The 24,446-nt window shown below is 55.8% G+C and overlaps 1 protein-coding gene across 1 annotated transcript; it reads right to left on the bottom strand.

Moving 5' to 3' along the window:
• Positions 1-335: 335 nt before the first annotated feature.
• On the bottom strand, positions 336-24,038 carry SBK1 (SH3 domain binding kinase 1). Its single transcript, XM_087815763.1, has 4 exons — positions 23,322-24,038; positions 6,254-6,486; positions 4,702-4,904; positions 336-3,914 (listed from the first exon to the last, which is right to left on the bottom strand). The coding sequence occupies exons 2-4, from the start codon at positions 6,477-6,479 to the stop codon at positions 3,081-3,083; spliced, it is 1,263 nt and encodes a 420-aa protein (XP_087671889.1). The 5' UTR covers positions 6,480-6,486; positions 23,322-24,038; the 3' UTR covers positions 336-3,080.
• Positions 24,039-24,446: the final 408 nt, after the last annotated feature.

Raw genomic sequence — 24,446 nt, 5'->3', positions numbered from 1 at the left:
GGTCTTATCTTCGAAGACTCACTGCGGCCGCTGAAAACGGCCTGAAGACGCTCAGGAGAGGGAGCAGGGGGAGAAGCTACCGCCACAGGAAGGTGAGGGACTGTCTGCAGCTGAGCGGCTCCAGCCCAGGGACCAGGCCCCAGCCCTCCCCAGAACCAGGGTCCTTGTGTGCTTCATGCTCAGGCCCTGGCCTGGGCTTCCTGCAGGTCTGAGAGGTCACAGGACAGTCTGTCCTGACTGCAGACCCCACCTTAACACCTGTCAAGTTTTCAGTTTCCAGAGTAATTCTGTGTACTGCACTACCCCGTATCAGAGACAAGACAGCCACCCAGTGGTAATTTTTCTAAATTTTTGTTTATTTTATAGCAATTGTCATGATTAGAGAAGTAAGTAACACATTTAAAAACAACCTCAGGGCCAAAGGATGCCAGAGTATTTACAAACACATGGGGGGTGGTTATCAGTATATGAGGCTCTGGGGCTGGGATCCCACCCAGGCCCTGAGCCAGGCCACCACACTGATGCCACAACTGTCCCATCAGCCACAGCATGGGGCTCAGGGAGCATCGGTGGCCTTGAGGCTCTGCTCAGGGACCTGATGGGAGATCCTCTAGCTAACTTGTGGCCCTGCCTCCTGCCCAGGGGGCTCCCCACACCCTACAGGCCAGCTCAGAGGGGCCTCTGGGAAGCACCAAAGGACAGGGGCCTGCCCAGGGTGGGACAGAGACGAGGGCGCGCGGGCGCACACACGCACACACACCTCACGGAATAGCAAGGGGAGGGTTTTTTGTGTAAGTTTTTTGTTTTCTAAGTCTTCATGTCTACGGTGTTATTAACTTTTTGCTATTTATTTTTTGTTTCTTCAACAGTGACATAAACTGAGGTAAACATCTGTGACCAACACCTCTCCTAAGGGGCAAAGGGTCCCAGCCCACCGGCGGCGGCGGTGGCAGTGGCAGCAGGGCCCCGAGGGGGCAGCCCTGGTTCCAGACCCGCTTCCGAGCCGGGCCGTCACTGCCCCTCCTGCGCCTCTGAAGGCGGCTGGGCTACGTAACTACAGTCCCTTCCCAACTCTAACATCCTAGCTACAAAGACGAGGATCTGAACAGAGGGGGTGAGGACGCCGAGGGACATCTGCTTGGAATCTCGCTTCCTAGTTATTGCAGGAGACAGGATGTCAAAGGCCTAAGGCAAAAGGAGGGGCGCCAGGGCGGGCTCCAGGGGCCTGGGCGGGGCAGTGACGGGCCTTGGCCCTTGGTGAAAGGAGGGGTTTGCTACTTACCTGGCATGTGGAGGCCCCAATGCCCGCTGAAGAGGTGGGTCTTGAGAGGGGGGCACACGAAGAGGGCGGGCAGGCCCTGGGGCAACCTGTTTGTAAACTGGACCCAGGCAAGACAGGGGGACCTATAGCCCTTTTGCGCGGTGGGAGGGGGGGGTGAATGGAAGTGGGGGTTTCAGGCCAGAGGGTGGTTGGGGCTCCTCTGGTCAGCCTGGTCCACCAAGGAGCCCCCTCAAATGGCCTAGAACCCCAGGAGCGACCCTGGCAGATGGGGCCCAGGATGGTGGATGGTGCGCTGCCAGGCAGAGGGAACAGCCTCACCCATGTTGAGGTTATTGCGGGGTCCTGGGCCTCCACAGAGAGGGCAGGGCGCACGAGGGAGCCCTGGGTGAGGCTGGGTTCCTCTCGTTTGTTTTGCTGCCTAGGGGCCTGATCCAACCTGCAGGTGCCTCCTGGCCGGATTCCCTGAGGGGTGTGGTGAAAGCAGGCTTGGATGCCCTCTGGCAGCTGCCTGGTGAGAATCCTGGGGCAGGGAGGAGTTGCTGAGGCATCTGGATGCAGTCACTCAACACAGGCTACACACGCACATGCACACACCCGTCACACAGTCACCGCCCTCCCGTTTTCTCGGCATCCCCCGTTCTCATACCCATAGCGTCACACTCCAAGACCAGAAATGTGTGAGATGTGGGGACCCAGTCAGCCAGAGGCTGATATATTTGATCCCAGCAGAAACCCAGGGGAAATTTCTGGCACAGATCACCTCACTGCCTGCCAAACTCCAGGGCACTGTCTGGGCTGGGCAGCAAGGGCTGAGGGGATCTGAGAGGTTCCCTTGGCCTGGGGAAGGTGCAGCCGGCAGCGGAGCTGGGTCCTGCCCTGGGCTCTGCACTCACTCCCCTACCCTAGGGGTGCCAGGGCACCTGAGGCCTCTGCCCTGGGAGCCCTTCTGTCCCCATCCATCCCCTGGGGAGGAGGGCGAGGGCTACCAGAGCTCCATCTCTCAGGGCTGTGTGGCCTAAGGCAAGCAGCCCTCCTCCTGTAATCAGCGTCCTCATCAGGGCAATGGGTTGGGGGAGTCACTAGATTCCTAGGGCCTGTGCCTGCACACACACACTTTTGCAACATCCAGACATTTGCTACATTTTGCAGGGGGCTTGGCTTCTCTGCTCAAGCCTCCCATGAAACCGGCAGAACGCAGCTGAGCAACACCCTGCTCTCAGCTATTGTCCTCCTTGCAGCTAGTGCCCAGGGATCCTAAGCCTCTTCTCTGCCCCAACACTTCAGTCCCTTTTTGTGCCCAGGGTCAGTAGCGGGGGCAGGAGGGCAGGACCTGGAGTGGGACTGCGGGATGATCTCCCAGGAGGTGCAAAGGGCCAGGAGCAACTAGTTGAGGTTCCAGGGTTCAGGGAGGTGTTGGGGAGTCCACCCGCAAACTCTCTTGTTCCTGGTGTCAGGGGGGGGGGGGGCTCTGAATCCTCGGGTCTGTGTGGGCTCGGCTCCCGTGGGCAAAACCTCTGCCCCACAGGCCAGGCCAGGCCAGAGGCCTTTGGTGTCTATCTCCCCAGGTCCTCCAACGGCCAGGCGACTAAACCGCCGTCCTGCCTACTCTACTACGACTACCCGCTCCCGCAGCCCGGGCCACCGTCCTGCCTAGTCTACTACTACTCCCCGGCCGCTGCAGGGCCGGCGGGGCCGCCACCAGCGGGGCGCACGGGCGCGGCGCGGGTCCAGGGCGGCTCCAGCGCCCAGCCAGCTGCGTGCACAGGAACCGGCACCCGGCACCTGGCCCGAGGGCGGCTCAGACGCAGATCTCGATGGCCGTGGCCAGCACCACCTGCCCTTTGCTCTTGTCCGAGCGGCCGTCGGTCCTGCCGGGGGGCCCTGGGGGGGCCAGGCCAGCCTCGGGCACGGGCACGGGCACGGGCACGGGCACGGGCACCGGGACGGGCCCGACGGCGGGGGGCGAGGGCCGGGAGCCGCTGCCGCTCTCGGTCAGCACCGTGCGCTTGAGCGGCCCGGGCGCCTCGAGGCGCAGCGGCCCGGCGGGCGGCGCGCGGTCCCCGGCGGCCTTGCGCGCGCGGTGCGAGGGCCGGCGCCGCAGCTCGGACGTGAGCTCGTGCTTGAGGAAGCGGAACACCTCCTTGGCCGGCCCGCGCCGCTCGGGCTCGAGCGCCAGCAGCCGCTGGAACATGCGCAGCGCCGGCTCGGTGAAGCGGCGCCACTGCGACGGCAGCCCGGGCAGGCGGCCGCGCTGCCAGCGCACGAACTCCTCGAAGAAGGCGTCGGCGCCCGAGGCCGCCTCCCACGGGAAGTTGCCGGTGAGCACGCAGAAGATGAGCACGCCGAAGGCCCACACGTCCACGCCGGTGTCCACGGCCAGGCCGTCGGCGCGGCCCGCCTGGCACACCTCGGGCGCCGTGTACGGGATGGTGCCGCTGACGCGCTTCACGCGGCAGCCCACGCGGCGCGTCATGCCGAAGTCGGCCAGCTTCACGCGGCGGCACTCGCGGTCGAACAGCAGCACGTTCTCGGGCTTGATGTCGCGGTGCACCAGCTGCCGCCCGTGCATGAAGTCCAGCGCCAGGCCCAGCTGCTGCACGCAGCGCTTCACCGTGTCCTCCGGGAGCCCCACCTGGGGGGGGGAGGGCGCGCTCAGGGCCGCCCCCTCCCCCAGCGGGCTCCCTCTCCTCCCGCCTCCCACCCATACCCGCTCCCCGCCGCGGCGCTGCGGCTGCCGCTCCAGACCACCCCTTGCTGGGGCCCGGCCTCCCCTGGGCCCCCCACCCCCACCAGCAACGGCCGCCTCCCCCCACCCGACCTGGTCGTCTCCTTTTCCCCAGTAACTGCAGGGACTGACCGTCCTGAGCACCTACCAAGGGCCAGGTGCCGTGTCAAGCGCCCGATCCTGTACCTTCTCACCAACTCTACAGGGGCTCCTATTATGCCCATTTCTCCTGTAGAAATGAGGCTCGGAGAGGCCTTGTCACTTATCCAGTACGCGGCAGAGCACACTCAAACCTGGCACCGGCCAACTGCAAAGCCGGTGCCTGGAATCCTCCTGCTTTCCCCACTCCAGGGCACCTTCTCTGGGAAGCCGCTGGTGGCCCTGCTGCCTCCCTGGTCCTTCGCCCCCACCTGGTCCTTTGCAGCTGCAGAGGACGGTGCTGTTGGACTTCAGCACTCTGGCTGTTTCATGCCAGTGCGCGTCTCAGTCTGTCACCTGGCCTCCTGGCAAGTGTTTGTGTCTCCCCACTAGGATCTGAGCAGGACCTTTGTCTTGTTCACTGTGAATCCCCTGACCTCCAAACAGTGACTCAATAAATACTCATGGATGAACTGAGTGGCCTGACTCCTCCCCAGCTCACACTCGGGGGCCCCTGGAAGACCATCTCCTCGCCCTCAGCCACCACCCCAAATACCTGAGGAGGAATGATGTCGAACAGGTCCCCAGCAGGCGCATACTCCTGGGCAAAGACGTAGCAGTCCTCGGTCTCAAACACAACGTCAAAGACCTTGATAATGAAGGGGCTGGAGGAGAGGCTGTTGGTGATGCTCACCTCCCGCAGGAAGTTCTTCAGCTTGGTTTTGCTCTTGTTCACGAATTTCAGCGCCATTTTTGTGCCTGGCAGGGCAACAGTAGTTGAAGGCCCCCTCTCTTGCCCTCCTGCACCTGACACATACCCATGCTTGTCTGCACAGCCTGTCCCAGGCACAAGGCACAATGGGGTCCCAGAGGCCATGACCCAGCAAAGGGAGAGCACTTGCCAAAAACAATGCAGCAAGTCAGGGCTGGACCGGGTCTTCTGCACCCAGCCTGCAGCCCCCCCCCCTCCATTTTCTTCCTGAGGTACTGTACTTATTATCCCATCTGTCCGGAACACAACTGGAATGCAGCTTCCTGAGTGCAGGGACCTTTGTTTTGTTCACTGTTATATCTTCAGTGCCTAAGGAGTCTGGTGCATAGTAGGTGCTCAGCAAATGTTTGTTAAATGGATGAATGAATAAGAAGGAATTAGGCACAGAGAGGTGAGGGCCTGCAAGGCGCATATCCCTGATCTGTGCTTCGGCAGGCACCCATGTGTCCACAGAGCGCTGACACATCACAGGCCTTGCCTTCAGCAGTTCACATTCACGACTCACACCTCATAATGACTCTATGAGCTGGGCATTAATGCTACCCTATATTACAGAGGAGGAAACCTAGGAACAGACAGCTTAAGTCACTTGTCTAAGGTCATACAGCAAGCAAGTGGCAAAGTTCAGGTGACCTCATGTCCAGGGATCTTCCTGTTGCCTTCAGTTGGCACAGAGCCCCCTGCCCCAGATTTGTGCAGATGTGGGAGCTCATGCAGACCCCATCTCTGGCTGACTGAATGGGCAATGCTGTGAGCCTAGTGTGGGGAAGGCAGCAAGCTCAGCGGTTGTGAGAAGGTTCTGGAGCTGATGACTGGGATCTCATCCTAGCTCAAACCCTCTACTTGACCTTGACGGAGTGACTGAATCTCTCTGGGTCTCAGTGTCCTCACTTGAGACATGGAGATTGCCACACAGTCCTCACGGAGTCATCTCCCACCCTCCTTTAAGCTGGTGCCCTGTTCCAGAGGACCTACAGCTCTGTCCATTTCCCTGGGGTCAGCTATCACTGATATGCTGGTGATTCTCCAAATACCACCACCAGCCGTGACCTTGACCTCCCCCTGAGCTCCAGATGTCCTTGGGTCCATCCCCTTGTCTGTCCCAAAGTCACCTTGGATGCTCTCAAAGCATCCAAGTCTGGGCACTCTGCCCCCAGTTTCCTCCTTTGTCCCATCTGCCGGGTTTCCTCCTCCCTGGGCCACTCAGGCTGCATCTTTTCACCTGGACCACTGCCTCTGCCTCCCTGCTGGCCCCCAGGCTCCTGCAGAGAGCACCCTAGAGCCCCAGCTAAATCCCCACCCAAGCCTTAAAACCAGCCACCTTGCAGATACTCACCTGTGCCCTTGTAGGCCACCAGGTCAACCTTCCCATAGGTGCCTTTTCCCAGCTCCCGGACCAGTTCGTAGTGCTTGGTGACATCGCTAGCAGCCAGTGTGCGGAGGGTCAGTGCCTGCATGTCTTCAGTGAGAAGGGGCACGCCTGCACCCAGCCCAGGGGCAGTCCCTGGCCCACAGCAGGGCAGGGAACGGGGTGGCTCGGGCTCTGGGCAGCCCACGCTCATCTTCTCCCTGTTGAGGGGGTTGGGGTGTGGAGTGTGACATCAAGTCAGGGCCCCTCCTCCGCCTACCTTTTTCCTTCTTAGCACCCAGGATCCCTGGGGATGAGGTCAGATGCCAGGCCCAAGATGACCACGATGGGGCAACAAACACCTTTGCTGCATTACCTTTCCCTAAATTTCAGGACCAGGCTGAGCCACATCCCCCAGAGACAGTCGCTGCCACCTGCCCCCCCCCGGGTACCGCCAACCTAGTTGTCTCATGCTGTCATCCAGACTGTGTCAGGGATGGTACTGACACAGAGACATGCCATAGCTCTTCCCGAAAGCAGCTAGAGGTGACCTCCGAAAATGGCTTGTTATCCACTTGACCTAGAAAACCCCACAAAATCATGCAAATCAAGAGGTTCAAATCTTTGTGTTCACTTTAAGGACACTCGTGAAACTGCCCAGGCCATCAAGGGTATGCATATTCGAAAAGCCACCAAGTATCTGAAGGATGTCACTTTACAGAAGCAATGTGTGCCGTTCCGTCGTTACAATGATGGAGTTGGTAGGTGAGCTCAGGCCAAACGGGCTGGACGCAGGGCCGGAGGCCCTAAAAGAGAGTTGAGTTTTTGCTGCATATGTTTAAAACTGCAGAGAATAATGCTGAGCTTAAGGGTTTGGATGTAGATTCTAAAAGCGCAACCAGGTCATTGAGCGCATCCAGGTGAGCAAAGCTCCCAGGTGCGGTGGAGAACTTCCAGAGCCCACGGGCGCTGGACCCACACACGGCTCCCTTGCCGCACGGAGCCGACCCTACCGAGAGGGCAGGCTGCTCCTGAACCCGGACAGGGGGCTGCACAGAAGGAAAGGGTGTCCCGGAGGAAACTGAAGAAGCAAAGATTCATGGCCCGGGAGTAAATTCAGCGTCAAATAAATACTAATAAAAGTTAAAAAAAAAAAAAAAGACATGCCATAGACCGAGTTCGCAGGAGTGGTCCCGTCACAGTATTGATGAGCACCTGCTGCTGGCCAGGTGGTGTTCAGAGCCCTGGGCACACAGCACTGGACAGACGGGTAAGAATCCTGCCTCCTGGGACTTACCTTCTGGGAGGACATGAATGATAAACACAGTGAGCAGATGACGTATATATTATGAGAAAAGATGATATGGGCTGTAGACGGAAATAAGGTAGGGGGTGGGGAGGGCGAGGTTTGAGGACAGAGGTCACAGAGTCTCAGAAAACGCTGGCAGGATGGTGCAGTTGGGCACACACCCACAGCAGCCTTATAAACCCTCCCCACCACGGACGACAACACAGCCCGCTGAGGGACACAGAGCCACAGCTGTAGCCTGGGCCCCCTACACAAGGACTACCTGCCCCCCCAATCAAGGCCTGGCTGACCCCTTCAGCGCCCACAAAAGCTGGATGCACCCACCCCCAGAGGTACTGAGTTTGTCTCCAGATGGTATTGGGGGGCAGAGAGCTGCAGTGGGGGGAGTCTGGGCCTCGGTAACACTGAACGCCCTTTCTGGGGCCTGCATTTCTTGTCTAACGGGGGCGGGGAGGGGCAGACTAGGAGCTGTATGTGCACCAGCAGGAGAGGCTGGCACGCAGTGCTCTGTGAGCTGACCCCGGAGCCTGCCTTCTCTGCTCCCCTCCACTTCTGGTCCCAGGTGTACCTCAACACCTTCACAGCCACCCTGCAAGACCACCCAATGGCTGAGAGAAAGCAGAGGCTTGGAGCCAGACCCTTGGGTTTGAATCTCAGCTCTGTCTAGCTGGTTGGCCTTGGGCACATTACTTCATCTCTCCGGCCTCAGTTTCCCATCTGTGAAGAGGATATGAGTCCCTTCTCCCTCTGGGCTGCTGAGGACTCCATGGGTTAACCGATGTGAAGTGCTTGGTGTCTGGCCCAAAGTGAGTGCTCTGTCAGGGGAGCGTGTTCTCCTGACTATGATCTCCATTCTCTCGGCCGAGCTCCCCCAGAGGCTGGGAGCAGGGGTGAGTTCTCCATGAGCCTGGCACCCTCACCCTGGCCCAGCGGCTCCCCTCCTAGACCCAAACCCTCCTCACCCCCACTGCCCCCCCTTCCCTCTCGCACGACCCAGCCTCCCACTTCACAGGGAGAGGAGGGGCCTGAGGAAGGAGCTCGCTGGCCTCCCACCCAGCCCCAAACAGGAGCTCCATCTGCACGTCCTCCCAGCTGGCTGGGGAGCAGGCAGCCCACTCCCGTCCTTAGCTTTGGCTCCCACCCCTTTGGCTTCTCAGGATCCTGCTCCCCCACTCAGCCCCCTCCCCTCCATTCATGAATAAGCCTGTCCTCAGAGAAGCTTCCCCTGCCTACTGCTTTTCCTCTCCTACTTCCTCAGCCCGAACATATGCCAGGAGTCCCTCTGAAATGCCACATGAATGCCCTCAGAGCGTCTCTAGCACATTTCACAGAACCCCACAGGGAGGGGTGGTGGCAGGCCCCCAGAGACCCAGTCCTGTGTCCCCTCCCTCTATCCCCCTCAGTGTGTTGAACCCAACCCTGCCATGGCACTGGCACCAACTCTGCAGTCCCAGCTCCAGGCTGGATAGCACTGGTTCCTTCTGCGACAGCCACCAGCTGGGCTAGACTGGGGGTTATTTCCCCACCAGGGTCTTCCCTAGTTTCAGGGATGGGAGGGTTCCGCTCTTCCAACCCCTGTCAAATATCTACCCCTGCCTGGGTGGAAGATCTCCAGTGAGAGCAGGGTCCATGGCTCTGGTGCAGCAGGGGACAGTAAGGCTGTGTCTCTGCCAGCGTCCTTGAGCCTTCTGCGGAGTGTGGGGCTCTCCCTGGGGGTGCTGATGAGCACACGCCCTCTTTGCCCTGCCCACCAGGGAGAGACGCTGGCTGCTCTGCTGACCTACTTCTCCTGAAGTGTGTGGACTCCCCAGGGCACTGAGGTGGGTGGACCACGTGTGTGCAGGCACGTGTACACACGTGTGCAGTGCTCCCACTTGGGCTTCGTTCTGCCAGGTCGCTTCAGACTGTGTCCACATCCCTGGGGAGCTTGACTGGCAGCTGCAAGCCACTGGAAGCCCCCTTCCTCCCTCCTGCAGGGACTATTGGTGCCTGGCTCCTCCCTGCTGCTCTGGCCTCAGAGTTGCCCTGGGTAGGCACCAGCCTGGGTCTTGGGCACAGCCACAGAGTGGATTTTGCCCCTAACATTTGCCCCCTCACACCAGGTTCAGCTCATGCTCTGACCACTGCCCTGCATGGCTTCTCTCCAGCTTCAATGCCCCTCTACAGCCTCTTCCACCATTTCGGTTGCCTGCCTTCACCCCCTCCCCCACCCCAGCTCCTCGGTCTCAGCATCCTCAGGTCCCACTCCTCCACGAAGCCTTCCCTCCTGACCCAGGATTCAGACAGGGTTCGTCTCTCTCAGGGCCTCTGCTGAATCTCTTAGAATGGTCTCAGGTGTTCCCTGCCTGACCCCATCAGCAGGCCACGAGCACCCAGGCCTGGGGCTACGTCAGATTCAACTTTCTATTCATTGCTTTGGTTCCTAGAGTCCAGCTTTGGGGTTGTCCCTATCACCCCCTATCTCCTTCCCCACCTCTCTTCCTTCAGGCCTGCCCCCTGCATGGTGTCAGTGGGAGACAAGGAATTAATCCACACGCGGTCCCTGCTGCTGCGTCCCCCCAGGTACGCACTGCCTCTGACCCAGTTACTGCACACGTGACTTAAGAGGCGCAATGGGGAAGGACGGAAACTGCACTGGCCTTGGGGCGCGGCAAGCTTGGCCTTGATCCTAACGTGCACCACTTTTTAGCTGGGTGACCTTGAGCAGGTCACATCACTTCTCTGGGCCTCAGCTTCCACACCCGTATGGTGAAGAAAATAATGACAATAACAACAGCAGCAGCTAACACTTCGCACTTACTATGCATACAGCCCTGCTCTGAGGATAACCTCATCTCAGCCTCACAGCTCCAGGAGGTAGGTATTATTACCCCCACTTTCGGGGTGAGGGGAGCGAGGCACAGAGACTAACCTGACCAAGGTCATCCAGCTAGTGCTAGGATGGCTCCCAAGTCCGGAAGATGGAACACCTCCAGATCCCTCAGTATCCAGGTGAGCCAACGGGCCTGGAAGAGGGCAGAGCCTCGGCCAACGATGTGCCTACAGTCATTCAGCTCCTGTGGACAGGTGACTGGGTACCACTGGTCCAGGTGCTCACATATATCACATCCCTCTACCCTCACAGCAGCCCAGGCAGAAGGGACCAGCTCCTCTCTTCAGGGAGGACTGACACCAAAGGGGAGTAAACACATCTGCCTCACGGTGCAGCTGAAGGTATTTGCTTGGCATCAGTGGCGAACTTGACCTAACAGTGTTTTACCTCCACCGTCGCCACCGCCTCTGCTCTCAGGAGCTGCTGTGAACTGCCCGGCACAGGCAGTGAGGCTCCTGGCCGGCCCAGTGAAGCTGGCACTGCACCTGCCCACTCGCAAGCTGACTATGCTGCCCTGGGGCCCACATGACTTGCACCTCAAATGTATCTCCTCACTGGCCCCAAGGGAAGCCCTGGGCTTCCCATCTGTGCTGCTGAAAGCAGGAGGGTGTCACTCACTCTTATGGCAGCAGCCGCGGCTGTGACTACAAAAGCTCTGGCCCTGTGGGCTGGGTCTTCCTCCACCTGCTGGGAGGGCCACAGGGGTGGGGGTAGGGTTTCCCAGGCCAGAAGCACGATTGAACCACCTATCACTTCCTGTTGGCAAGTGGCTCCAGCCAGGTGCCCCATGAAAACTACACCTGATGTGTACCCCCACTCAGGCCTACTTTGGACCCTCTGCCCCCAAGTATACACACAGTGCGAGCTTCGCAAAACTTCACCGAGTCCTCACAAGTATCCTGAGAAGGAGGGCAACATTCTTCCTTATTTCTTACAAACCGCGTGAGTATAATTTACATACCACAAAATTTTCCCAAAGTAAGCGCACAATTCCATGATTTTAGTAAATGTATAGAGCTGTGCAGCCGTGGCCAGCTGAGCGATGCTTTCTATTTTATGGAGGAAGAACAAAGCCGGAGAGGTTGGTGATTTACTATTTACAAAGATAGCCAACTGCCCACCAGAACTTTGTCATCTCCTGTAATACAGAGCTGTCTGGAGGCAGCTGTGGGCCCTGCACCTCTTGCCTCCCTTGTGTCCGGGCTATGTGACTGGACTTCCCCAATGGAATGGGAACAGAAATGACGTGTGTGTCACAGCTACACTGAGGCTTTTAAGAATGGGTAGTTTTGCTCTCTTCTTTTTTTAAAAAGAATAGTTTAACTGCTTTTTCACAAGAGAGGAAGGGAGAGGGAGAGAAACATTGATCAGCTGCCTCCTGCACGCCCCCTGCTGGGATCCAGCCCCGCAACCTGGGCATTTGCCCTTGACGGACTTGAACCAGCAACCTCCTGGTGCACAGGATAAAGTCCAGCCCACTGAGCCACACTGGCCAAGGCCCTCTATTCTCTCTTCTATGTGCTGACTTGATGCAGAGGACTCCCAGACCCTAAAAAATGGTGGATCTACAAGATAGGAGGAGGCTGGGTCCCTGGGTGTGGGAAGATTACCTGCTCTGCTTTTTTAAAAAATTTAATTCTCACCTGAGGATATTTTTCTCCCATTGCTTTTCAGAGAGTGGGAGGGGGAGAGAGAGAGAGAGAAACATTGGTGTGAGAGGGACACATCGATTGGTTGCCTCCCATACGAGCCCCGACCAGGGCCGGGGATTGAGCCTGCAACCGATGTACGTGCCCTTGGCTGGAATCAAACCAGGGACTCTTTAGTCCGCGGGCCAGTGCTCTAACTGCTGAGCCAAACTGGCTAGGGCTCTGCATTTTATCTGAGCCAGAAGTAAACTTCTACTGTGTTAGGCTGCTGAGATATAGGGGCTTATTTGTTATAGAACCTAGCATTACCCTAATTCAAGGATTACGTAGCAAGCAAGCAAAAGAGTAAAACTTGAATCTCAGTGTGTCCAATTGCCTAGAGTGTGGCCAGAGAAGGTAATCCAGATGGTGATAACACTGGCGACCAAATGATACGAATCCAGTATAGGAGTAGGTGCAGGGTGAGCAGCCTATAAAGGGAAGGTGGCCTGTACTTATCCTGTCTGAGAAAAACAACATTGGCTAATATTTATTGAGCATTTACCATATGGTAGGTGCTGTGCTAACACTGTGGATTGAATCATTTAACTATCACAACTCTAGGAGGTAGGTGCTAGCTACTATTGTTATCCTCATTTTACAGAAGGGATACTGAGGCACAGATGGGCTACGTAACTTGCCAAGAGCTCATAATCAGCACAGCTGGGATTTGAACTCAGGCCAACAGGCTTCAGATCCCAGGCACTGTGTCCTTCGAGGATCCTGAAGGCAGACCCAGGCAGATAGCAACTCAAAATGAGGCAGTGCTGACTTCGCAGCAGGGAGGAAGCGGTGGGGGGGACAGGCAGACAGACACAGGGTGTGCATCTGTCTGGGAGCCAGTGAAGGGCAAAGTGGGACTAAGTGATACCAGCCAGACCATTCTTACTCACTCTGGGATTCTAAGATTCTCTGTCCCCATGCTATCCCTCAGCACAGCAAACACCAAGGGTATCCTTAACAAAGCCCTCACCTGGAAAGACGCCACTGAGTGGATAATTGTTCTTGGGTGGATCACCTCTTTGGGTCAATATTCTTAAAATATGTCCATGTGAAAAAGCAGCTACCAGATGGAATTTCAGGTACTGAGTGGGAACAGGGAGCCCCTCTGCCCTCCCTCACCTGCTTCACTTATGCTTCCCATAAAGCCAGGGCCTGCAGTTTCGTTCCCTTAGCCTGTGTCTGAATCAGCTCCCACACCCCCACACTCTCCCCTCGCCTGCCTCCAGGTTCTGCTCCTCCACCCCCCTCTCCTATTCATGCCATAGATAAATTTTCTGAAGAGCAGATTGGATCTGATTCTTGCCTAGCTCACATTTTCAACAGTCTCTTTATTTATCTTAATTTTTTTTCTTGTTGACAGTATTACAGATGTCCCTGATTCCTGCCCCCCCTTTGCCCCTTTCAGTGGTTTCTTGAATGGGCCTGTGAGGTTTTTCCCTGCTCAGCACCAATTTCCCTTTCTTCAGGGAATGGCCTTTCTGGGCCCATGTGGTTAGGTAGGGTTGTCTCCACCCTGCCTTTAGGGACAGGCCTGCCCCAGGCCTGGCCAACCAGTGGATCCATCCCATCTTCCAGGTCACTGTGGCTCTAAGCATGAGGGTCAGGCATGCCTAAAGCCAATTATACTCCTGAATGTTTGTTTCATTGATCAAAATATTTCCCTTTCGCAAAAACCAGTTTGAGTTGAGTTTATGTAACTTGTAACCTAAAGATTGCAGAGAACCCTACCTACTCAAGCCCAGGCACTATGTTAGGTGCTGATGTAAGGTGAGTAGGTTAGAGTGATGTATCAGATATAGGGTATAAGCTTACAAATCAGAAAGGCAGATAAAATAAGGACTCAGATAACCATGAGGCAGGAAGGCAACGGTCAGTGCTCCAACATTTCCAAGGAGGGCACTGGCAGTGGGGATCAGAGTGGCTTCCTGGAGGAGGTGACACCTGAATGAGCCTTGAAGGGGATTAACAATTCAGCAAGAAACCAAGAGCTCCCTGAAAGCAAGCCCCATGCCTTAATCATCTTGCTATTTCTAACACTTAGTCAGGGCGTGACAAATGCTGGGTGAATAATTCTTTAAGTGTTTGGGAAGTTGTAACTTTTTATATCTTGGCTTTTCTGTATGTGATCCTACAGGCACATAGCTATTTTCCTAGGGGCCTGCATGAGGTATCATTAGCCCCATTGTACAAATGAGGAGGCTGATGGCCAGAAGAGAACAGTGTTTGCTCAAAATCACATAGAAAGCCAGTGGCAGGACTGGGCTAACGGCCAGGGTGTCTGCAGGACAAGGTGCTGCCTCCCTCTAGCAACTCCAGCCCCAAGCAGAGAATGGGAGTGGCTGTACTGACACTGGTCACTGTGAACAGAGAGGCTGGAGGTGCTATGATGAGAATAATAGTGGAGAGGGCCCTAGCCAGTTTGCCTTGGTGGTTAGAGCACCGGCCCAGGGACTGAAGGGTCCTGGGTTTGGTTCCAGCCAAGGGCAGGTACCTTGGTTGCAGTCTTGATCCCTGGGCAAAGTCCGGGTGCGTGCGGGAGGCAGGCAATTGATGTGTCTCTCTCACATCGATGTTTCTCTCTCTCTTTCTCTCTCCCTCTTCCATTCTCTGAAAAGCAATGGAAAAAATGTCTTCGGGTAAGGATAAAAAAAAAATTAAACATATTAAAAATTAAACATATTAAAAATATTAATAATAATGGAGAAGGAAGTGATAATAATAGCTAGCACTTAGGGAAACCCTGTCTTCTGCCAATTGCTTCACATAAATTAACTCACCTAATCCTTGTAATATCCTGACTCAGGGACTATTAATCATTCCAATTTGTAGATGAGGAAACTGAGGCACAAAAATCAAGATTATCCAGTAACAGAGCCAGGGGTCAAATCCAGGCACAATCACTCCAGTGTCCAAAAGCTTAACCACTATGCTTTACTGTCTCTAAAATAGAGTAAAATTGTCACCTATTTTCTCAACATACCAATGATTTACATTGCTGCTGCCATTCAATCTTCATAGCAAACCCATTTTACAGATAAGGATGCTGAAGCCCAGAGGGGTTAAGCAACTTGCTCAAGGTCACTCAGCCAGTGAGGGGCAGAGGCAGGGATTGAACCTTGAACTTCCTCTGCTCTCTCTCTCCTCTCCTCTGGGTCTCTGGTTTGCGGCCCAGGCCTCCTACTAGTCCCATTATCTTCAGCACCACAGATGTGGACAGCACCCAGGCAGGTCCAGCACCAAGCAAGAGGCCAGGGGAGGCCTGAGGAGGGCAGGCCCCCAGGGCTGGAAAGCATGGCCACAACCCAAGTGTCAATCTGTAGGGGTTTGGTTAAATAAATGGCAGTACATCCATACATGCCTTTCCAGTGGCCCTTGAACCCGCTTGAGCCAGAAGGGACTTTGGAGATCATGTGACCCAGCTCTCAAATTTTCCACGAGAAGAGACAGAGAAGAGGAGCTGGGACTTTCCCACGACTGAGCAGTAGAAACTAGGAATAACTTCTTCCCACTGCCCTTCTTACCAGGGCAGCCTGGGGGGTCCCTTGCTGCCAGGCTTGGCTTCTGGCTCTGGCCTCTGCCTCAGCCTCCCCTCCCAGCCAAAGCAGTCTGCTCCTTCCCTGGGGCACATCCTTGGTGGTTATTAGTAGCCTGTGATGCTGTCCACTTGCCCTTCCCTCGCCACAGCCCTGGCCTCTTCCTCCTTCCCCGAGCCCCTATGGCGGGACGGAAGGGGGGATGTAGCTTAGTTTAGGAGCCCAGAACCCAGGTTCAGGCATTCCTGGGTATGAAGCTTGAGGTAGGTCACTTACTCTCTCTGTGCCTCCATTTTCTTATCAGTAGAATAGGAACAGTAATGGTACAGATTAAAATATTAATAACAGCCAACATTTGTGAAACACTCAGAGTATAAGTACTTTATTACCATTACAGTATATACTTTACAGCTCAGGAAACTGAGGCTCAGAGAAGGGAAGATTAGTTGATGTGTCCAGTGTCACACAGCTAGATGTGACTTAGAGACAACTTTCTGACTCCAGAACACTCAGTAAGGATTTGTTAGCATCTGTGATGTGCTTAGCACAGTTCTGGGATCTGGAATATATTCATGAGCCAAACAAACAGCCCTGCTCTCAAGGAGCTTATATTCTAGTCTGGAGGCAACAATAATAAAGACAAGGAAGAGATATATGCCAGACAGTGAGAAGCCTTTTTTTTTTTTTTTTTTAAATTGATCTTAGGGAGGGAGGGAGAGAGTGAAAGAAACATCAGTGTGAGAGAGATACATCAATCAGTTGCCTCCTGCACGTGCCCTGACCAGGAACAGGGCCCACGACCTTCCAGTGCACGACACTCTAACCACTGAGCAACACCGGCCAGAGCTGGACAGTGAGAAGTTTTCAGGGGAAAATAGCAGGGAGAAGCGAGGAAATGCCAAGGGTAGGGAATGAAATTGTAGATAGGGGTCAAGAAAGGTCCTACTGAGAAGGCTGCACATGTGGATATTGTGGTGAAAGAGCCTTCCCAGCAGAGGCACAGAGGGACTGTGTCTGCTGAGCTCCCTGAGGAGGCCAGCAGGGGTGCCGAGTAGTGGGTAAGGGGTAAGAGCAGGAGGTGATGGTAGAGGTAAAAAGGGGATGGCAGTGTACAGGGCCTTGGACGCCACAGCGAGGACCTGCCTTTCTCTCTGAGATTCATGCCAATCTCTGGACCTGAGCAAGCCCTTCCTGAAGCCATCTGTGTGCCAGGCCCTGAGGGGTGGAGAGACAGCATGACCCCCAAGCAGCTTGCACTCAGAGACGCAGAGGCCAGCCTGCCATAGCACTCCAGCTGTCCTTGGAGTGAGGCTGGGAAAAGAGGGGTGAGGGAAGCCTTAGAGGCTTCCTAGTCCCAGGGTGCAGATTCCTCCATGCTGCAGCTCTCACCTGCTGCAGCCCCAGATGAGCAGAGGTGTGGGGTCAGGAAAGCTGATTAACAGATATGTCCGGGACTGCAGCTGAAGCTCAGGTTAGGTCTTTTTTTTTTTTTTTTTAATATATCTTTATTGATTTCAGAGAGAGGAAAGGAGAGGGAATAGAACTGGGAATAGAACCCTTATCGCCTGGATCCTAGGTCAACACTCAACCGCTGAGCCACACCCAGCCGGGCTCAGGTTAGGTCTTGTTGAGTCTTTCTGTCTGGTCTTGCCCTGTAGACTGTGAGGGAATGAGGGAAAAGTGGGCAGAATCTTCCCTAAATCCTAGATATGGAACCTTGAGTAAAGATCTTCATATCTGAGACTCTATTTCTTTTTAACCTATAAAAGTGGGGCTGCCTTGTCAGCGTGGCTTGGTTGGTTGGAGTGTTGTCCTGTAAACCAAAAGGTGGCAAGTTAGATTCCCAGGCAGGGCACATACCTAGGTTGTAGGTTCGATTCCCGGGTCAGGGTGCGTACTGGAGGCAACTGATTGATGTCTCTCTCTCTCTCTAATCAATAATATAAAAAAAAGTGGGGCTAACATCCCCTTTCTGCTCAGGGCTTTTGAGGACTAATATTAAGAGTAGCTTGGAGTGGGTACTCAGTGCCATGCAGAGCACTTTACACACATTCATTCAGTTAATCCTCACTGTGACCCTACAAGTCAGGTACAGTACCATCCACCTTTGTTATAGATGAGGGATCTGAGGCTCAGAGAGGTTAAGCACCTCATGCAAGGTCACACAGCAGGATCTAGAGGTTGTACTTTTCATCACTAAACCATGTCAACTGTGGGCCCCACTCCTCCTTCTGGAGACACATGGGGTCAGAGCTGGCAGGCACAGGAGGATCTCCCTGCTATGGTGGAACTGCCCTGGGGCAGGGATTTCTGCAGCCTCTCTTGGTCCTGACCAGGAGGAGGAGGAGGTGACCCTGTCCCGTGCAGTCTCCACCCCTGTCCCTCAGGGCCGTCCCAACACTTGGAGGCATTTAGGATATTCTCTGCCTCTCCCATGACTGGCTAAAGCCACAAGGAGTAGAGCTGGTGTAGTGAGAAGTCAGTGACCTCTTTCATCCAGACCAACTTGTACCCCAGCTCATTTGCATATCCCGCCAGGGTGTGGCAGAATAAGAACATTTAAAAAGCAGGCACTGCTGCACATGCTTTACCTGCAAGGGGTTCTTTAATCCTCCTTACAACCCTAGGAAACAGGAGCAGTTATTCCCATTCCACATCAGAAGAAACTGAGGCACAGAGGACAACCGCCTTGTCCAAGGTCACGTAGCCAGTGAATGGCAGAAGTAGGATTCAGACCTAGGCAGTTTGCCGCCAGTTTCACACAAACCCCTGGGGGCTCAGAGCTGGGCTCAAATCCCCGCTCTGGGTTAATGCTGTTCTCAGCACTAAATGACAAAGCAATGGCCAGTGCTGGGCATGGAGTACTTTACATTGAAAAATGCTCCCCTGCTTCCTTCCAACCCTGGTATTACTAGGCTCCCAGCCAGGCTATGGTGGGGACTGGGGAAGGTGGGTGGATAGGAGAGGAGAGGGGCCTTTAATTTTAATTAGCCCCTCTAGGCCTAACTGCCACAGTTTCCTGAGACCAGGAGAGTAGGGGAGGGAGAGGATAGTTTGGGGAAAACCCTGAGTCTATTTGGGATGCTGGTCCAGGTTCTGGCCTGAGGCCCATCTGCCTGGGGCAGAAAGCCTGGGGACAGAAGCCAGACAGGCGGAACACCTAGACAGCAGAGCTGGGAAGGAAGAGGGCCTCAACTACAGAGCTAGGGCCAGGCCACCCTAGATCCCACCCCTCAGGCAGAGTCAGGGGCCAAGGTACTGGAAGGGCCCTCACAGACCCTCAGGCTTGAACCCCACCCCACCCACCAGGAGCAGGGACTCCTCCATGCTCTTAAGCAGCACACAGTACTGCCTCTCAAACACTCACTTCCCCTTTCATGGGGATAGCACCAAAAGCCCTATGGCCTCCCCAGACAGGCTATAGGAAAACCAAGGCGGTTACCAAGGCTTAGTCTCTCACTTGCCAGTGCACCTTTAAATAAGAGCCAATAGTTATTGAGCACTTTCCTATGCTAGACCAGGTCCTAGGCCCTTTTCATGCTTTAATTCAGCCTCCCTGATGACCCTGAGGTAGGTATTATCATTGTTTTCCACATGAGTAAACTAAAGCTCAGAGAGATTAAGTGACTTGACTAACGTCATACAGCACTAAGTGGAATTCAAACCCAGGCAGGGTCCAGAGCCTGTGCTCTCAACTCTGGTGCTCTGCCATCCCTCCAACCTCGGGCTGCTGTACACCTTCATCCAGGAAGATGGCACACTCCCTTCCAGGGCCATGCCAAGTGCCTGGTACCCAGTGCTGGCCTCCGGCCCCTGACCCAGATACTTGGCAACACCCATTGGTTTCATGGTTTAGGGAATGTTGATATTTTTGAGTGACTTCTGAATCTAGGCCCCATCTCTCCTGCCTGACCCAAACTAGAGCAGCTTGGTCTCAAGTCCTAGAAAATGAGGACAAAGAGGAAGCTTATAGCTTCCAATTCCTCTCTAACACATGAGTAAACTGAGGCCCAGAGAATAGTCCTCCCCCCAGTCCTCAGCAAGACCCGGGCCTTTTGTTCCTGGGTGAGTGAGACAGTTAAAACAGGTTTTTGGCGGCTGAACCCTTCTAGCATAGGGGAGGGGGCACAAGATGCGGCAAAGAGTAGAAAGTGGGACCAGGCTATTGATACTCTGGAAGGAGGAATTCAGGCTCACTTTATCACAGCCTTAAGACCCCAGAGGGGTGCTGCTCTATGCATGTTCTAACTTGGCCCTGGGGAGGCAGGGAATACATGGGTGTGCAAGACATCCACAAAAGAAGGTCATTCACAGAGCAAACACTTTCTGGCCTCCACCTCAAGCCTGCAGAGCCAGCAGGTCATGTTAATGAGTGAACAGGCAGGTGGGGTCTGGGGCAAGCTGGAGGGTGCTGCTCTGTCTAAAGGTTGCCACTGTCACCCTTTGGCTCTTCCCTGGGTTTGCCACACCATCTGCTTTTTCAATAGGATCCAAAAATCAATATTTGTATGTGAAATTGTGTTTTTTAGCATTGGCAGCAAATGCAAATGAGAAAAACAAGATTTGGATGTGTCAATATCAAAATGAATCTAGAAGCTGTATTTTACAACATGTGTCATATATTATTCTGGGTTCTGGGGTCAGACAAGCCGATGCAGTGGGGATGAGACAGATCTGGTCTCATCTCCTGGAGCTCAGCATCTAGATGTGGAAACAAACTCTCACAGCACATGTAGACACATTCTACTGTCTCCAAGCCACCAACCCCTCAACCATTTCAATGCAGCTCTCCACTCTGTGATCTCCAGGTAGATCAAAAGGGGAGGTAGAGGCAGAGAGCTGCTCCTGAGCCATCCAATAGTGAAGCTTTTCAGGTCAGGGGAACAGCACACAGTGGAGGGAGGGAGGGAGGGAGTTAGGGGACATGGAGATGAGCCAGAGGTGAAATAGAGGGTGATGAGTGAACAATGGGAGATGACACTTGGAAGGCAGTTTAGGGCCAAACTGCAAAAGGTTTTGACTGTGGTTTAGTCCAGACTCAATAGCGAGCCACTGCAAGTTAGTGAGAAGGGGAGATCTTACTCCCTGTGCCCCTCTGGCCTCTTGACAGTTTTCCCTAGTCACAGTGACTCAAATCTCTGCTTTTTATTTTTAAATCTGTTTTCTATTTTTTATTTCTTTTATTTTATTTTTTAAATATATCTTTATTGATTTCAGAGAGAGGAAGGGAGAGGAGAAAGAGAGACAGAAACATCAATGATGAGAGTCATTGATCAGTTGCCTCCTGCATGCCCCCGACTGGGGATCGAGCCCACAACCCAGGAATGTGCCCTGATCAGGAATCGAACCCCGATCACCTGGATCCTAGGTTGACGCTCAACTGCTGAGCCACGCCCGGCCGGGCTTTTTATTTTTTATTATTGATTTCGGAGAGAGGGAGGAGAGAGAGACAGAAACATCAATGATGGCCCAGCTGGCATGGCTCAGTTGTTGAGCACTGACCTATGAACTAGGAGGTCACAGTTCGATTCCCAGTCAGGGCACATGCCAGGATTGCCGGCTCAGTCCTCAGTAGGGGGTGTGCAGGAGGGAGCCAATCAGTGACTCTCTCTCATCATTGATGTTTCTCTCTCTTTCTCCCTCTCCCTTCCTCTCTCTGAAATCAATAAAAACATAAAAAAAGAAAGAAAAAAAAAGAAACATCAATGATGAGGATCAGCTGCCTCCTGCGTGCCCCCTATTGGGGATCGAGCCTGCAACCCAGGCATGTGCCCTGACCAGGAATCAAACCGTGACCTCCTGGTTCATGGGTTGACGTCCAACCACTGAGCCACGCAGTCCTGGCTCAAATCTCTGCTTTTTAGCCTCTCACTCTACTCCCTTGCCTGTGGGTCACATGACAAGGCCCTAGGCTCCTGGGAACCCTCTGTGGAAAAATGAACTCCTTCAGAATTGGAGAGGACACACCTGGATGCTTCTTGAGGCCCAACTGTGATCTACATCCGCCCCTCCAGCTACAGAGTGAGTGATTCACTTTCTGTCATTATCTCTGAGAGATGCCACACGCTTACCCAAGATCACCCAGTCTTCAGGGCAGTTGGCTCCCCCACAGCTTGTGCTGAGGGGGGTTGCCTCAGCTGTCCTTGAATTTGCAGGAGGGGCTGTCAGAGATATGGCCAGAAGCACCTCCCACCCTTTCTCCTGCCGATCACATTCCCCACAATGGGTCAATGCCAGCAGCAGGTGGGGTGGGGGCACTTGGTATTAGAAAAGGGGAAGAGGAGGAATTGGCCACAGAGGCTCAGGGACCCCAAGTCTGCAGAAGGATGGGGATCAAGTGCTTCAGGTGTGGGGGGTCAGAGCTGGTCAGCTGGGCCTCACCAGGCTCACTTCCAACTGAGCATGGCCTGGGCAAATTGAGGACAGCCCAGGAGTCTGATGTACAGGAAAGATCAGGAAAGGAGATCAGGATGAAGAGAAAGAGAACCTTGATGCCAGTGCCTTGTACATCAGAGACACTAGTTAAGTCTGTTGAATGAATAAATGAACAAAGAAACTCCTGGTGGGGCTACCTGTACCCAGAGCCCTGCCTTCTTTGGCACCGCTGCTTGCCTGTAGAGGGCTCAGAGAGAAGAGATTGGTGGAAACCCCAGCAGCCCAGAGTGCTTCTTTGGCATCATTCAGCTCCTTCTGATTCAGAATTTCAGGGTACAACATCCCCGGGCCTCTCATCTTTCCATGAGCCACGGGGCCTGGAGTTCAGCACCTCACTGAGGGCCAGGCTGAGGTACTGCCTTGTATGCGTCCTGGAAAGCTAAAGTGATAACCTAGAATGGTCCTTTGGTTGTCCAGAACATGCTGACCCAATCTGAGGTTTGGCCCTGGGTGTTTTGGAGGTCAGGAGAAGGGAAGGCCTTGGATTTGCTGTCCCTGGGGCACCAGGGGACAGAAAAATGCCTGACCTGAAATGGCTTTATCGGGACTACCTCCTCTCCCCAGAAACCAGTGCCTCACTTTGGAAAGGGCTTGCCCCCTCCCTGTCCCGCAGGGAGCACAAAGTGGCCTGGGTGAAGACCCCCACCGTGCTCGGGGTGCCGGGCATTGGAGTCAGAGAAAATAAGAGATTCCCACCCATTCTTTCAAGCACACCCATTCCCTGCCCTCTCACAGACAAAGACACACACCCAAAGCCCCAGCCATTACCCTAGGACCACACACTACGGGTCCCCTCACCTGCAGACACCCCCAAATCTTCTCCCAGGAGGGATTTCACCTGAGAACTCAGCCTGGCCTCGGGGAGGGGGGTAGGGGTACATATTCTCCAAAGGCGGAGGATCCAACACTCCAGGCTCGCAGTTTTTTTGGGGAGGGGACTCTACCTTCTTCTCCCCTCTCTGTGGCTCAAGGCGCTCTGCCACCACTCCCCCGTGGGGACGGGGAGCTGGGCCCCGAACCCCAAGGCCAGGGTGTGAGGTGGGGGAAGGGAGGAGGGGGCGGCTCCTCCAAGCGAGACACAAAGAGACGTCCTTCAGCCTCGGCTCCATGGCGACGCTGGGGAGGGGGCAGCGCGCACGGGTAGCTCCATCCCCACCCGCAGGTCTGGGGCCTCGGAGGCCACTCACCTGCTGCTCCGCACCTGCGCCCGGCTTACCTGGGCTGGGGCCGCGGGGACGCCGCGGCGGGCGGCCTGGGCGCCGTCTCGGTTTCCGTCCGCCCGGCCCGGGGGCTCAGGGCGCCACGGCCATGGGCTGGGAGGCGAAGGGCGCCGCGAGGGGCTCAGGCGCCCGGGTCCCGGGGCTTTGAGTGTGTGCGTGTCGGGGAGGGGTGTCCCCGAGGCCTCTTGCTGGTGAGGGAGAGCTCTTGCTGTCCTCGGGTCCTTAGATTTGGGGTTTCTGTGTACCGGAATTGGGGGGATCTAGGACTCCCTGGTCTGGGGGCGTCCTGAGCTGGGTCTCCGTGTCTTGAGGTGTGGAGTTGTATTGACCGGGATCTTGAGGGGGTGCCGCAATCCCGGCCAGGAGGGTCACTGCGTTCTCGGTCTTGGGGGCGCCCGGATTAAAGAGGGGGAGTCTTCGCGGTACCGTAGGGACGTCGCTGTCTTCTGAATACGGAGGAAGTCTTCGCCTTCCCCGGCTGGGGAGTCGTTCTGGGTTGGACCTGGAGGCCTCCCCCCGCTTTCCTGGGGTTCTCTGGGTTCTGGATGAAGGGGGGGATCCCCACGCTCCCCGGCCGCGGGGGCTTGCTGAGTCCCGGCCACCCGCAGGGGGCTGGGAGGAAGCTCCTCAGCCGCTGGGGGGCTCCGTCGCCGCCGCTACGAGCAACCCGGTCCTGCGGCCCCGGACCCCGGCCTGGTCCGGGCTCTGGCTGCGGCTCCGGCGCCGGCTCGCGCTCCGCCTGGTGCTCGGGCCCCGGTCCCGGCGCCCGCCCGGGCTGCGCTCCATCGCGGCATCGCGGCTCCGCCCTCCGACCCGCGCGCACCTGCCCGCCCGGCTCGCGGCTCCACCCTCGGGGTCGCGCGCCGCCGCCGCCCCTTTGTCCGCCCCGCTCGGCGCGCGCCCCTGCGCACGCGCACTGGCCCGGAGCGCGCTCCCCCCGCCCCCCCCGCCCCCCCGCCCCCCCGCCGCGCCGGCCCGCCGCGCGCCGCGGGGCGCAGATGCTCCTGGCGCGGAGGGAGCTGCGCGCGGCGCCCCCACTTCGCTTTCCGGCCTCGCTGGGTCCTAGCGCCGGTACCATCCCTGCCCCCCCCCGCCGGTCTTTCTAGGTCAGAGCCCACGAG

Source organism: Miniopterus natalensis, chromosome 3 (assembly GCF_054644295.1).
Source record: "Miniopterus natalensis isolate mMinNat1 chromosome 3, mMinNat1.hap1, whole genome shotgun sequence".
Classification (NCBI taxonomy): domain Eukaryota; kingdom Metazoa; phylum Chordata; class Mammalia; order Chiroptera; family Miniopteridae; genus Miniopterus; species Miniopterus natalensis.
The sequence above is the reverse complement of the archived record's forward strand: the minus strand, read 5'-3'. Positions and strand labels throughout refer to the sequence as shown.

Bases quoted from the DNA above. Each gene is read 5' to 3' on its own strand.
- SBK1 (XM_087815763.1), bottom strand. From the start codon at position 6,479: ATGAGCGTGGGCTGCCCAGAGCCCGAGCCACCCCGTTCCCTGCCCTGC. The intron at 4,905-6,253 runs GTGAGTATCTGC...TTGCCCTGCCAG, and splicing joins GGTGGCCTACAAGGGCACAG to GCACAAAAATGGCGCTGAAA. The intron at 3,915-4,701 runs GTATTTGGGGTG...TCCCCCCCCCAG, and splicing joins TCGACATCATTCCTCCTCAG to GTGGGGCTCCCGGAGGACAC.